The sequence below is a fragment of the Hermetia illucens genome, chromosome 3, assembly GCF_905115235.1.
Source record: "Hermetia illucens chromosome 3, iHerIll2.2.curated.20191125, whole genome shotgun sequence".
NCBI lineage: Eukaryota > Metazoa > Arthropoda > Insecta > Diptera > Stratiomyidae > Hermetia > Hermetia illucens.
The window spans coordinates 41,326,978-41,341,173 of NC_051851.1; the positions used below are offsets into that span (position 1 = coordinate 41,326,978).

Sequence of the window (14,196 nt, forward strand, 5' to 3'; positions counted from 1 at the left end):
TAGTTTCTCCTTGATGACGTCCCAATTGTCTGTTTCTCGAATATTAATGGTGGATTCCGTCGCTTCGTCAGTTATTTTCTCGAAGAAAATTGTCCCTATTGCTATTTTGCGGGTTCCAAAGTTAGTAATCCCGTTGAGGTAATGTTCCTTGGTATTGAGGAATGCGTTTATTTTTATTTCGCTGTTTCCTGAAAAAATTGCTATATATTCTTTTAAAACCTTTGCCCTTCCACTATGTATTTGTGCCTGATTTTGCGCATTGTGTTGTTGACGTAACTGTTCAAATGCTGCTGCTATCTGTTCCTCCTTCTGTTACAGTTGCTGCTGTAATCTTGCGATTTGTTGGTCCATATTCTCTGGTATTATCCGTCTCTCTTTATGGACACTCTTCCTTTGTATCTTTCTCCGTAGATTATCCATTTCTATGCAATTTTCAACAAACAATTCTATTTTTAGTCAGCTTACCTGGTTTCTGCTGCTTTTAGTTCAATTAAGTTGATCACTTTCAGTTACTGTTTCTAGTCACTTTCACTTAAAGGAGATTGTTTCTTGTTTGTGTTTCTTATTTTTGTCTGTTTTTTTATATATACTAGCTGACCCGGCAGACTTCGTACTGCCTCAATCGATAAATAAAAGACCTAAACTTTTGCATAAAATAATTTTAAAACAAACAAAACGAATCCGTATTTAATAAAAAAGCATATTGTGAATGAAGCATGAAGTTTTATTATTATTTTCGACACATCATGTTGCTTAATTACAAAATAGAGTTTTCCTGAGATACTGGCTATTTATAAGGTTTAAATTTGATATTGACAGACACACACTGCTATGAACTGCATCATGTTAATCAATTTAAAGCTTTCTCATAAACTATAATATATTTTTTGTTTTGTTTCGTGGTGCGTAAATAAACAAAGAAGACGGTTTTCCGACACGCGAATACGCGATGTATAATTGTCCATGCGCGAAACAGAGAAACTCCAAGTTGATTCCACAAACTTCTAACGACTGTCCTTGCGATTTATTTATGGTCATCGCAAAGGCCAGACGTAGTGAAAATTGTAAGCGTTTAAAATCGAATGGTAAATCCGTTGGAATCATCGGTATCCGCGGGATCCTCTCCTTTGTATTTTCCTTTTATGATTGTTGCCTCAATGACGTTATTCATCAGCTTTTTCACAACCAGTCTTGTTCCATTGCACAGTCGAGGTTGATTAATGTTACGCAGCATCATGACAACTGACCCTATTTTTAACTGCAAATTGTGAGGTGGTAATCCAGATAATTCCAGTGAATTTAAAAACTCCGTGGGATAGTTGACTACGTCATCCTGGTTCATAACGGTGTCGACTGATTTGAAGGAAACCAATTGTCCTGGAAGAAAATTCTGAATGGTCGCATTGAGATCCTCGACATCTTTATTTTTCGCCGCCAATATTGCTCGTTCACCCAGCCAATTATGGTTATTGAAGTTTTGCGCTATATCTGGGAAAACACGACCCATAAGCTCCTCTTTTGGGTTGTGTGATGTGACAGAAATCTGTGGGTAACGTGATGAATCCATTCGAGGTGTCCACTGCAACTTTATTATTTCCAATGCCTAACAACTGCTTCGCAAACACATTCGCAGTTTCATCTTGTTGCAAAAATACTCGCACGTTAGTTGTTAATTGGAGTGTCTTTACATACTGCCACAAATTCGATGATTGTAGGCATGCATTTAGTTCATCAGCAACAGTTGATCGGGGAATAACTGGAAGAGTCTGACGAAAATCACCTGACAACAGAATCATGGCCCCACCAAAAAGAGTTTGGTTGTCACGAAGATCTTTCAACGTCCTCTCCAGTGCCTCCAGTGACCTCTTATGGGCCATTGTGCATTCATCCCAAACAATCAATTTGCATACCTGTAGGATCTTGGTCATTGCACTACTTTTGGCGATGTTGCAAATTGGTGTTTCGGTGGTTCGCATGTTTAATGGTAATTTCAAGGCAGAATGTGCAGTTCGCCCGCCTTCTAGCAGAGTCAAAAGCCAAAAGCAATGAAGTTAAGAACGGTTTTCCGGTTTCTCCGGGAGCATCAAGGAAATAAATTCCACCAGATCCACTGTTCACAGCTTCTATCAAGGTGTTGTACGCAATTTTTTGTTGTTGATTTAATTGTGAAACATTTGTACGAACTGTTTCGGCCAATGCTTCAATATCGTTCTCTTTGCAACTCGTGGTTTAATGCATCGTGTATATGACGATTTGGTGCTGTCATTCCCAAACACAGCAATACTTTATTTGCCATCAATAAACACATATCTTCTATCATGATCAATGTCTCATTGTAAATTTCTGTAGTCATTTGTAGTGTAGGATTCAAAGTTTGTCATGTCATCTCTATACTTAACCCACAAATCTTTTGGATTCATAACATTCATCGTTATTTGGATGTACTGTGTAGATGCGACCCAGAGCTTCTGAAGAAAATACATTTGGACGTCCTTCAACTGGTGTTCCTTCTTTTCGACGTTGAAACGATTTCGATGATGCATTCCAGGTGTAATATCAGTTTGATCGACTGTGTAGAAACTTGTTAATGTTGTGCCGCTCTGTCTGCCGCGTTCGATTCATTAAAATAAACTCGTTTACCATTCCTTCTAAATGGACTACTGTAGGGTGTCTTTCATGGATTGCAAATGAAAAGATACGCCAAATTGCTTCGTTGCTACTTACACAGCGACCCATCTGGTACTGTGATATTTCATCATTGGTTACAGCGAAGACAGCCATATCGCTACCTTTTTTAACATATTTACATATGTACTTTATCGACTTCACAGAGTTACAATATTCTACATTGATGTGAGTCTCAAAAGCTTTGGACAATATTGGCGAGTATGGCACAATCCAACGATTGTCTACATCAACATTTTGGCCTCTTACCTTCGCAACTATCGATCGCCCATTATCCGCAACTGATCGCCGACGATACAATGGGTGTCCATCATTTCCCGTTATGGTTTTAGCAGGCAGGTCTCTTGGTTATTGCTTGGAACACGACCATACCTGGTGAATTGTAGTTGAAAAGTCCGCAAGGTCCATGTATCATGTGTTTGGTAACTACTGCATGCAATTTTGGGTCAACTGTTTCATCTGGAATTTCAGCTGAAATTATGGAATCAATCTCATCTGGCCTTATTTTATCCACTAACCAGACTAATATGTGTGCATGTGGCAAACCGCGCTTTTGTCATTCTACAGAATACATCCAACAACGGACTCGGCCATATACGCAATGCTTTATTAAGAAATTCATGAGAGATTTTAATTTTTGTTTAAAAACTCTTGCAGTTATGTCATGTCTATTAACCGGTGTTTGGCTATGTAGCAATTCCCTCTTGATTTCGAACCATTTAGGGTTACATGTGAATGTAACAAATAAGTCTGAGCGGCCATAATGCCTAACATATGACATAGCATCCTGAGCATATTCATGCATGTGGCGTGGGCTTCCTATATAAGTGGCTGGCAAAATTGTCATTCTTCCCACATTATTCACATTGCCATCCGCATTTATAGCATCACGGAGATGAATGTATTCCTCTGATCGTAGCTGTCGTTGGTTCAAACGGATGTATGTCAATCGTTCAGTCTCAATTTTGACATACAACTGCTAACTGATGGAAAAGTCTTTGACACATCAAAATATGATTTACTTCACCTTGACGGATCATGAGTCTGTATGAATAGAAATTCATAGCACCAACTTTCTTGTTGGTTTCAGCACCTGGAATCAAAAATGATAAATGTTTAATTTGTTACTTAGATGAATTGAATTAAAAAATATTATTTAATCTTGTTCAATTTATTTACCTGTTACTCCATTTACCATTTTGATATTAAAATGGTATCCATCTTCCCCTGCCAAAACATCAAAGGATATTATAATGCATCATAACTCCTGTGTGTTTCAGATACAGGTTTTAAATCACTATTCCGACGATGAAGCACAATATCTCTAGATTGTAAAGTTTCTCCCACAATAACAACAGCCACTTCGTCAATGGTAGGTGAATTAAACCTCCTTGTGTGTTCACCGGCAGGTGTTTTGTCAGCTCGAATGATAATATTATGGCTATCAGATGGCATCCGATCCAATGCTATTTTAAACATGTTTACTAAATTGTTATTCTGATGAAGAAACATTTGTAATTCATGGACAATGGTTCTCTTCATTGTTGGATTGTGAGCACAACGATTATCAACTTCCGCATCTGAATTGCGCATAAAATAAATTTGTAAAAATTGATAATCTGCATCAGGTACTGGTAACAGTGTCCCCAATAAGTGGTAAATTTGTCCTTGTATCTGTAATTTTTAAAAATTTGTCGATTAATTATTTCCGATACATACATTTTAGTACATATTGAATATTATAAAAAAATATTCTGGTATATAATACCTTGAAAGTGGGCATGAAATTGTCCTGTATAATATGTGTAGCGCCAAATGATGTCATCTGAAAACAACTTATATTTCTGAATGTTGGCCAGGAAGTGCTTAGAATTATTTCCAATCCCAGAGCTAAAGGTCGTAAAGGATCTGGTGGTGGGAGCAATTGTGGCAATTTTACTTTGCCTCCAACACAACATAATCCAGTAGATTCATGAGTGTATTTTAACGCCTTACAATATTTACAAATTATTTTCATTTCCCCAATTGTTACCGATTTGTCGGCACTATAATCAATTGTCGGATCATAGTGGAATGCAGCTCGTTCAAGAACCATAGGAGCATTCCGTCTGCGGATTCGATCAATTTCATTATGTCGTGATTGCTGTTGTTGTGTTTGATGTGCCCGAACTCGTTGCATTCTAAGCCTATCTACTGTCTCTCTCTGGTCATCAGTGCGGTTAGCACGTGAAGTAGCTCTTCACACATTTGATTGACTGCGATGACCTAAGTCAGGTCGTTTTCTCCTCGGCATCGTAAATTGTAAATAATCAAAGTGAGAAAGTTTTTCGCTCATTTAGCAGTAAAGTGTGACAATCGCAAAATATAAAAAAAATGAGCACATTTCCTGGAATGTCACTATCACAAAGGATCGCCAAAGTAAAGAAAGTTCTCGCGCACTCATAGATATCGTAACACAATATCGTAATACATCTTTCCGTGTTCTAAAGTGCAACAGGATGGATCGACATATTAGTTGGTTGTCAAATCTAATGTCAAATATTATCGTTGCGTTCAGAAATTTAATTTGTAACAAAACTTAATATCTAGTCTAGGTCTAGGTAGTCTAGTTTGGTCTTGAAATACAGGGTGCGGCAGCATAACTTCCTTTTTTAAAATGCGCGCCACTCAGTTAGTTGATGTCATAGCGGAGCGCTAGTGGTCTCGTTCAAGAGGGGATACTGTAAAGTTTTGTCCCGACACGGTTCAGTGGCCATCATGCGTTGGAATAGTGAGGAGCGTGCCTTTGCCGTTGAGGTTTACTTTTCAAGCGGATGTTCGGTTATTGCAACACAGCGTGCATTTCGGAATCGCTTTAATTTGGCCCCGTTGGCTCCCGTCCCAGATCGCAAATCAATTGTTACATGGGTCACTACATTCAGACAAACTACAAGTGCGACAAAAGGAAGAACTGGAGTCCCTCGGCCCATTAGATCACCTGAGAACATTGAAGCAGTGAGAGCGTCAATGTTGCGATCGCCACCGCGTTTTGCGCGCAAACACGCATCTGCCCTTGGACTATCCGATCGTTCTGTGAGAAGAATTCTTCGTGATGATCTTCATTTTCATCCCTATAAGATGGCGATAGTGGAGGAACTTTCAGAACGTGACTTCAATTCTCGGATGAACGCGTGTGAGCTTCTTCTTGATGTCGTTCCCGAGGGTGCTATTGTTTTTTTTTAGCGATGAAGCCCATTTTCATTTGTGTGGGTCGGTTAACGAACAAAACATGCGCTACTGGGCTGACACCAACCCTCGAGAATTGCATCAAAAGCCTTTGCATTCACCCAAAGTCACAGTGTGGTGTGGAATTTCCTCAGCTGGAATTATTGGTTCCTGGTTTTTTGAGGAAAATGAGGTTACAGTGACAGTGAATTCTGACCGCTATGTAAACATGCTACAGAATTTTTTTTTCCCACGGCTAGAAAATTTGGATTTGGGGGACATTTGGTTCCAACAAGACGGTGCAACAGCACACACTTCAAGAGCATCGATGGCTGTTTTGAGGGAACACTTTCCAGAGTGCCTTATCTCAATAGAGGCGATTTGGAATGGCCGGGACGCTCTCCCGATCTGTCCCCTTGTAATTTTTTTCTGTAGGGTTTTTTGAAATTTTTTGAAAACCGTCCAAGAACCCTACAAGATTTGAAGACCAACATCCAAGAAGAAATTGCCAACATAACACCTGCTATGCTAACAAGAGTCATGACAAACGCCAGAAATCGGTTTACGCAATATATGGAGAATGGGGGACGTCACCTAACAGATTTGATCTTCAAAACAATGTAAATAAAAACTTTACACATGTACCTACATTATAAAAAATAAATAAATATTTTCCGATGTATACAATAGTTTTTATTGAGTTTTGAAAAAAGGAAGTTATGCTGCCGCACCCTGTATTTATGGAAATTCAGAGAAGGTTTAAACGGTGAGAAACAAAAATACTAAAAACAGAAATTCTATTTTCCAATGCAACATGTTCTGAGCTGTGAAACATTTCATGTCTTTTGTCTTTTTAGAAATAAAAATATTGTCACTTGGTTGTAATATGAGGTCCGGTGAACACAGTGAGTGATTGAACTTTATTGTTATCAATAAAGTTCAAATTGACTCGAAATTTTATTTAGAAAAAAACGTTTATTTGGGAAGAAGAAAAGTGCTGTTTTTAGGGTTTTACCGACAATTATTCGTATTTTTCTCACCTTTTAAACCTTCCCTAGATCTCCACGGACATTTCAAAACCAAGATAAGATAAATCCGTTCAGCCGTTCTCGAGTTTTAGCGAGACTAACGAACAGCAATTGATTTTTATATATAAGAAAGATATATTTTTCTTTAAGAGTCTGGGTGCCTGGCAGCCTCACCACTCATTTAAAGAACTTAAGACCTTACTTATGTTCTTCGAAAAATTTAGGTTTTAAGTTAAAAAGGATTTGGGTTATCCTTCGCGGCGTCCCGAATCACGATTTATTAACTTTCGCGTGTCCATTTGTATTGTAGGTATATTTATTTTGTATTGTAGGTGTCTATTTGTATTGTAGGTATTGTAGGTATATGTATAGGGTGTCAACCCTCAATCATAAACTCTGTGACCCCCAAAACAATCGAAACATAATCTGTTTGTTTTTATAAATTCATTGCGTTGACCTCCATTTATTTTTGCGAATTTAGGGCACTTGGTTAAATAATGAAATTGTTTGCGCTTCAAGCATTTTGTTTTGCGTTCTTTTGTTTGAACAGAAGCGGCTACTTTCCTTCCTACATTGAAATTCATTCTTTTTTAAGTTTAAAAAATGTTATCCTTGGCATTTTCGTGTTCGCCAGTATTTGGTCTTAACATTCTTTTCTAGATTCGTGATCTAGTTTGCTATTTAAAACGAAACCAGTTAGTAGGTCGAACCTATCGACATCCAACGATCAACGAGACCAGAAGGTTGTATGTTCAAATAACGTCAGGATCACCACTTTGGTTGTTTACGATACTTCCAATTCAGTTGAAATATTTTCTATTACGACGGTGCCACAAAAATTGCCTTCCAGATACGGATAATGATAGCCGCAATAAGAACTGGTATAGTACTAAGAATTTGTATTGTCGAAGTAATTAAGAAACAGCCGAAGGCACATTTGCATGTAAGCAGGAAAATGCATTAAGTGCACTATTTTATAAGAGTATAGCCCAAGGCAAGATCTTGTTAGTATAAATAGGAAAAAGAGAGCAGCAAATTAAATCTTGATTTTGATTCAATGATGACATGGGAGCTCCCTGAACTTTATTTGGTAACATCTGTATGTTTTGAATGGTAATCGGGTTTACTTCATCCACTTCCTTTAATCTAGATAAGAAATCTGCATGAATATTTTCTTTCCCTTTTATATAACTCAGATTAATGGTGTATTCTCCTAGTTTGAGAATCTATCGTTGTAGACGTGGGATTATGTTTTTCCCTTTGAATTTTTGATAGAGCCATTTGAAGGGCTGATGATCCCTTCATATACATACGGTCTCAAATAATTCAAGGCCCACACAATAGCTGTGTTCATTTCTCTACTTCTTCTACTTCTACTGATGTAGCATATAGGATGCTTATTTTGGCTAACTACAGCCATAGTTACTTGCGTATGTAGTGATCACATACATACTTGCGTATGTAGTGATTACGAATTTCTTTTCAAAATCCGGGTGTCTGAGTACTGGAGAAGTAGTTAGAATAATGTTAGGTAGTTGTTTAGGATATGCGGGATCCTAAGTCCACATCCACTTGATGGTGGATCGGACTAAATGAGGAGCAACTTACTCCCACGTTTTCTAGTCCATGGATCCCTAGTTTGGAGCATAGCACCCCAAACATTAAAAATCAAAAAATGACTGACGGTTTCGTCCAGGGCAGAGGCAACTCATCAGACGCTGCCTCACCTCTGCCCTGGGAGCAGCGTGACCGAAAGTGCCAACAGGTGGAAAAACGCTTGGACGTTTGGAGCATAACACCCCAAGCAACTACCTAGCTTTAGCCTTAGTCAAGCTTAGACTAAAACAACTGGCGTTTTAGTCCAATATAATTCGCAATCTTGTCGTGTTTTTGCGATGATAAAAGGGAGCGTTTTTCCACCTGTTGGCACTTTCGGTCACGCACCGTTCGCGTTTGTTACCTTGTTGTATTTTGTGGTAGCTTAGTGGTAACCGGAACTGAAAACCGGACGACTGCGTCACTTATGTTGTCTCTTCCTCAATAGCGAGAAAAAAAAACAACTGAGTTAGTAGAATACTTTTTATTCCGTAATAGGGTTACAAATTATATTCGCTCTTTCTATTCGCAGAGTATTTCTACAACTAACTTATCTCTAGAACAATTGTTCTTAAATACTATTTCTAACACACTATAATGGTGGAAAGAAATGTGAAAAAATAATTGAATTTCCTCGGCTATTCCGTATCATACTAATGAAAAGCGTAAATACGTGACCCGTGCGATCGGCGGACACTAGAAAATCAGGATTAAAATAGATTCCTTGGATACGCTCTGCAGCTTTTTTTATCTGAGTTGTCAATTGAAATGAAAAAATATAGTCAATGTTCTGTAAAAATTGCTAAAATATAGATGTGTCCACAAATTTTATTTCATCCATCGAATTTTCAAAGACAGTGTTTAGGTTGATTGGTTAGCAATTTTTAGTTTTAGAAATAAAACACAAATATATTAATTAAATATACTTTAGTGACGAAAATTAATCTAAATTAATTAATTAATGATTAGTAAAGAAAAGAAAAATAAGTATGTCATTAAAATTGTCTTCTTTTGAATCTACAAAGATTTTGCATTATTACATAAAGTCCTTAGGTTATGACCAATAAGAAAATGTAGAAGTAAAAAGAAATAAGCCAAAAATAAATATAAATTTATGTATAGAAATATATATTCTGAAAGTATAATATATACTGATGTACAGTTTTAATTTTAAACTTAGCAATAAGTTCCATAAATTATATACATTTATTGTTATTGACAATTTTTCATTATAAACGAAATATATTATATTTTATATTTAATTATTGTTATTAAAAGAAATTTTGTTATAAATGGAAACAGATTTTATTATTATAAATTTTAATTTTTTTATTGACTCATAAAATTTTTCATTTCATTTTAACAAGATATTTTTTGATTTTAAGCTTTTATAACAAAAGCTTGAAGATATGAAGATATGAAGAATGAGAAAAACCATGGAAACCCCTAGAAAAAGGTCAAATCAATATATATTAGTTCTAAGTTAAAATTCCGTGGATTGAAAATTCTGGGAAATGGAGAAAAATTCGTGGCTGCCAGGACGCTAAATAAATTTAAACTACAAAAAATGATTAGATTCTAAAGTTAATATTGATAGTTAATTTAGCAAGAGGTAAGTGAGTATTTTTCATGGCAGTATGAGTATTAATTCATTAATTAGTTAATTTCATAAATTGTTTCGAAATCATATCCCTATTTTTTCATCATCAGATGATGAGTACCACTTTTGTCTTCAATTTTTTGAAAATTATATGCTTTAGTTGTCCTCTCTATGAAAAATATAAGTATTTGAATTTTTGCAAGTAAGTATTTACATTTTTACTTTAAATTACATATCCATTGGCAACTTTCAGTCTTTTTCTGAATTTCCAAGGAGTTTTTTTTTTTAATTTCGTCTGAAGAAAATGTATGTGCATAATTTGGATATTTAAAAAAAAAAGGTGAAACGATTTTACGCCCGCTTTGTTTCAGTTAGATTATTTGAAGAATGTGTGATTTTAACCACGGTATGAAAAATAAACACGTTGAGAGCAATTGTAAACGAAGCTATAGATAATACAGACATTCTTCGCTATTCAGACTCTTTATCTCACCTGCAAGGATAGTTAGTATTAAATATTTTTTACATACATTTTGCATATAAATTGGACGTGAATTTAAACAAGTGCTGGCCATTGAAAGTAAAAAATAATGGCCCAAACAAGTCGGAATACGAGAAGCTCGGCGGTTCGTCTTTATTGATTTATTTATTTAATTTAAGGGACAACAAACGGAGTAAACTCCAATTACTCATTGTCCTCAGGAGGAGGAGAAAGCAATGATTTTATCCTATGCTTAAAACTACTTAAAGTAGAGAAGTTGAAAGGACCAAGCTGTTGTGCGTTGTAATTTTGTGCAAATCCTAGGAATCGGGAATGAAAGTAGACTTCCAGCTCTGCGAAGGGGACGTTGAAAATGTCTGCGTTACGTGTGTCATAAGACGCAGGACGGCAAGTGATGTCGTTAGCGGTGGAGAAGTCCATCAGACCCGAGGAAAGTTTAAAAAATATGCATCCAGATAGGATCTACGCTTTTGCAATAAGGGAAGGTTCAGAAAGCGGTGGCGGGAGTGGTAGTTTACACGAGGGAAGCTTTTCTTAAAGAAGAGGGAATGGGTGAATTTACGTTGCACATTTGCAAGGGCAAGACAATCACAGTTACGGGAGGGTGACCAGATCACGGAGCAGTACTCGAGGGTATTTCTCACGAGGGAATTGAAAAGAGCTATGGAAGGTTGGGTGGAGTCAAAATCGGAGGAGGAGCGACAATTTTGCTGCTTGATTGGTGACTTCGAGGCAATGGGTGTCATAGTGGAGCTTACTGTCGAAAGTGATTCTGAGGATTTGAGTGGAATTTAAGCAGGATAAGGAATGTCCGTTAATAGAGTAGGAGAAAGAAGTGGGTGAGGATTTTAGGAAAAAGCACATAGAGTGACACTTTCTGACGTTTAGCGCTAAACCATTAGTTGAGCTCCATTGGACCAGAGTGTCTAGGTCATATTGAAGGGAAACACAGTCCATATATATATAGCGGAAAACAGCTTCAGGTCGTCGGCATAGAGCAAACAGGGACAAGTAAAGCGGAAGGAGAGTTTGGATAGAAGTATCTTGAAGTATCAGTGTCGAAGGCTTTGCCGAAATGTAAAGTATCTGGGTGTAATCCTGCATCCAACGCTAAATTGGAGATTGAACATAGAACTGAGGGTTAAGAAGGCCTGTATACCCGCCTATGCCTGCAAGAGAACCTTTGTAAAGAAATGGGGTCTCCGGCCGAGGATGGTTCTCTGGATGTACACCGCTGTAGTGCGTCCGATCCTAACGTACGGCTTTATTGTATGGTGGCAGGCTTTGAAGAAAAAATGCAATAGGATGAAGCTTAATAGGATTCAAAGAACTCCGTGTGCACGTGCTACTGGGGCTCTGCAGATGCTCTGAAGATCGGAGCCGGCTGGACTCTGCTTCCCGATCGTAGGAGTTTGTGGCATCAAAACGGCGCACCAAAGCACTAATTGGGCTTCTCGGAGCGGCCACTGATACCTACCTACCCACCTAACATGCATGCCTTTAGTAAAACACCATTAAATGTATTTTATAACGAAACATTTTTTTATTTAAAAAACGATCTGATATATATGTATACGTCATAAATTAATAACATCTAACATGATATTTGTTCCTAGATTGTGCTTATAAATTCATGAATATATTGAGGGCTTCAAATAAAAAGATAATTCTTTTGCTTTCAATATTTGTGTTCATATACATACACATGGTAAATTGATTCATATTATGCATTTCAGAACATCGTACAAAAACTATTGATTGTAAATATACTACATACATGAAAAACGGAAAGTATAAAAAATTAAATAACACAATTGAAATTTTCCTGTAAATAAGTTACTTGTCATTCCATTTATTTTACAAATCTAATACATACACGCTTCTCTACAATGAGAAATTCACTTTTCATTTTTCACTTATGAGTAATAGTAGTAATGATAATTATCATTGATTATATTTGATATTTATTATTTTGTTGTTTCGTCGAGGGGAGAAAACTAAATTAGCCAAAACTGAGCTGACGATGATTGAAAAATTTAGTCGCATGCAAAATAAAAGTTTAGTGAAATTCCATATTTTCGTATAACAGATAACCTATCTCATTATTACATTCTTGTATGGCTCATTGTATGATCATTTGTGTGTGTTTAACATCCTCATTGCATGTACATATATGCCTCAATGCTTCTTTCATACTTTCTAAATTGGTTGGTTGTATTTATAATTTAATTTAATTTTTTACAAGTTTTTCATTTCGCTTCGTAAAATATTTGACTAGATACTTAAGGGAAATATACATAGCTTTTATCGGTTTTTGCCGTTATTGTTACTTCAGTTTCTGAATCTTTGTGCATCTAAATGCAATATATAACGTTTGTATTTCTAACACTTTGTTTTCCTTTTTGCTAATTTTAACATATATTTTCCTAGTTAGGTTTATTATTAGATTCATTTCGTTTATACATATAAAAATAACGAGTAGAAAAAGGACCATAGTACTGAAAACTTGAAAAGAAAGTGTACATTTTTCAGTGATTTATAGTTGAAATTTGAGACGGTTGCATATGGTGTTCGTGCTTAGATGAATTTTTGTTTTGTTTTATTCGGTTTCTGAATATTCAGTCTATTTATGTAACAAAAATTAGTAATGTCAATGTATTCACTTCATTCATTATTTAGGTTTAATTTGAATTTAATCCGTTTTTATTCCGAAACCAGAATAAGGCCAAAAATCTCTTGACAGTGTAGCTTAGTACGATGGTAATAGTGATAATTTACGAACGATAAAGTGATTAATGATGGAGTCAACTTTTTTCAAATACAGTAGGAAGAAAAAAAACTCAGGTATCCAAAAATGAATTTGGCGAATGAAAACTAATAAATTTGCTGATTGAATTTGAATTATTTTTTTTTACTCTGTTTACTTCGGTGATGGGAGTATCATGCACAAATTAATAGTAATTCCAATTATAGTTTCTTCAGTCCCTTCAAGAAGTAGCTCCAGTTTTATTATTTTTTTCTTTGTAATAGTAAGCTCCGAAGATAAAGCTCCAAGAATGCAGTGAATCTATCACTGATAAACTGTTGAATGAGCTAAGGAAACCCAATATTTTCAATACAAAGCATCAGTCTCAAAACATACAATATCTTCCATTTTTATGAGAAGTGACCGCTTGATATTTGAAAAACATTATTCTGAAGTAGCCTTTCGGGTTACATGCGAGAGCACACTATTAGTTATGGATTTTGCGACCTTCTTTTAACAAAACGGTGCACTTCACCATTATTGGGAAATAATCGTTATCTAAGGTTGAATTCAGCGGGCAAGTATGAACTGGTAATTGTCTTCAATTTCAACTGAGCACGCACCTAAAAAGGCAATTTGTAATCAATCCAAAATTGCAGCTGCTAGGCGTCCTTGACATAATAGCACTAAACCTAGCCTACCTGAAAAACATTATTATTGACATGATGCAATGATACAAAGTCGGATGGTGATTCTACGTTAGTTTTGGAAAGAACGCACGCTGCTTACCGAGCAATGCAGGATTTCTAAAGAAAACAGGTATGCATAGAGGTTT

The 14,196-nt window shown here is 36.2% G+C and overlaps 2 protein-coding genes across 2 annotated transcripts in view; both read right to left on the reverse strand.

Moving 5' to 3' along the window:
• Positions 1 to 1,072: 1,072 nt before the first annotated feature.
• LOC119650993 (ATP-dependent DNA helicase PIF1-like) lies at positions 1,073 to 1,976 on the reverse strand. The gene is made up of 2 exons (XM_038054262.1): positions 1,587 to 1,976; positions 1,073 to 1,543 (listed from the first exon to the last, which is right to left on the reverse strand). Exons 1-2 carry the CDS (start codon positions 1,974 to 1,976, stop codon positions 1,073 to 1,075), a joined length of 861 nt encoding a protein of 286 aa, XP_037910190.1.
• A 10,158-nt stretch (positions 1,977 to 12,134) lies between these two features.
• The window catches only part of LOC119650608 (neurexin-1), a 371,754-nt gene continuing 369,692 nt past the window's right edge, over positions 12,135 to 14,196 (reverse strand). The window contains exon 20 of the mRNA XM_038053478.1: positions 12,135 to 13,120. Coding sequence (XP_037909406.1) covers positions 12,942 to 13,120 — 179 coding nt within the window. The 3' untranslated portion in view covers positions 12,135 to 12,941. The remainder of the gene's footprint in view (positions 13,121 to 14,196) is intronic.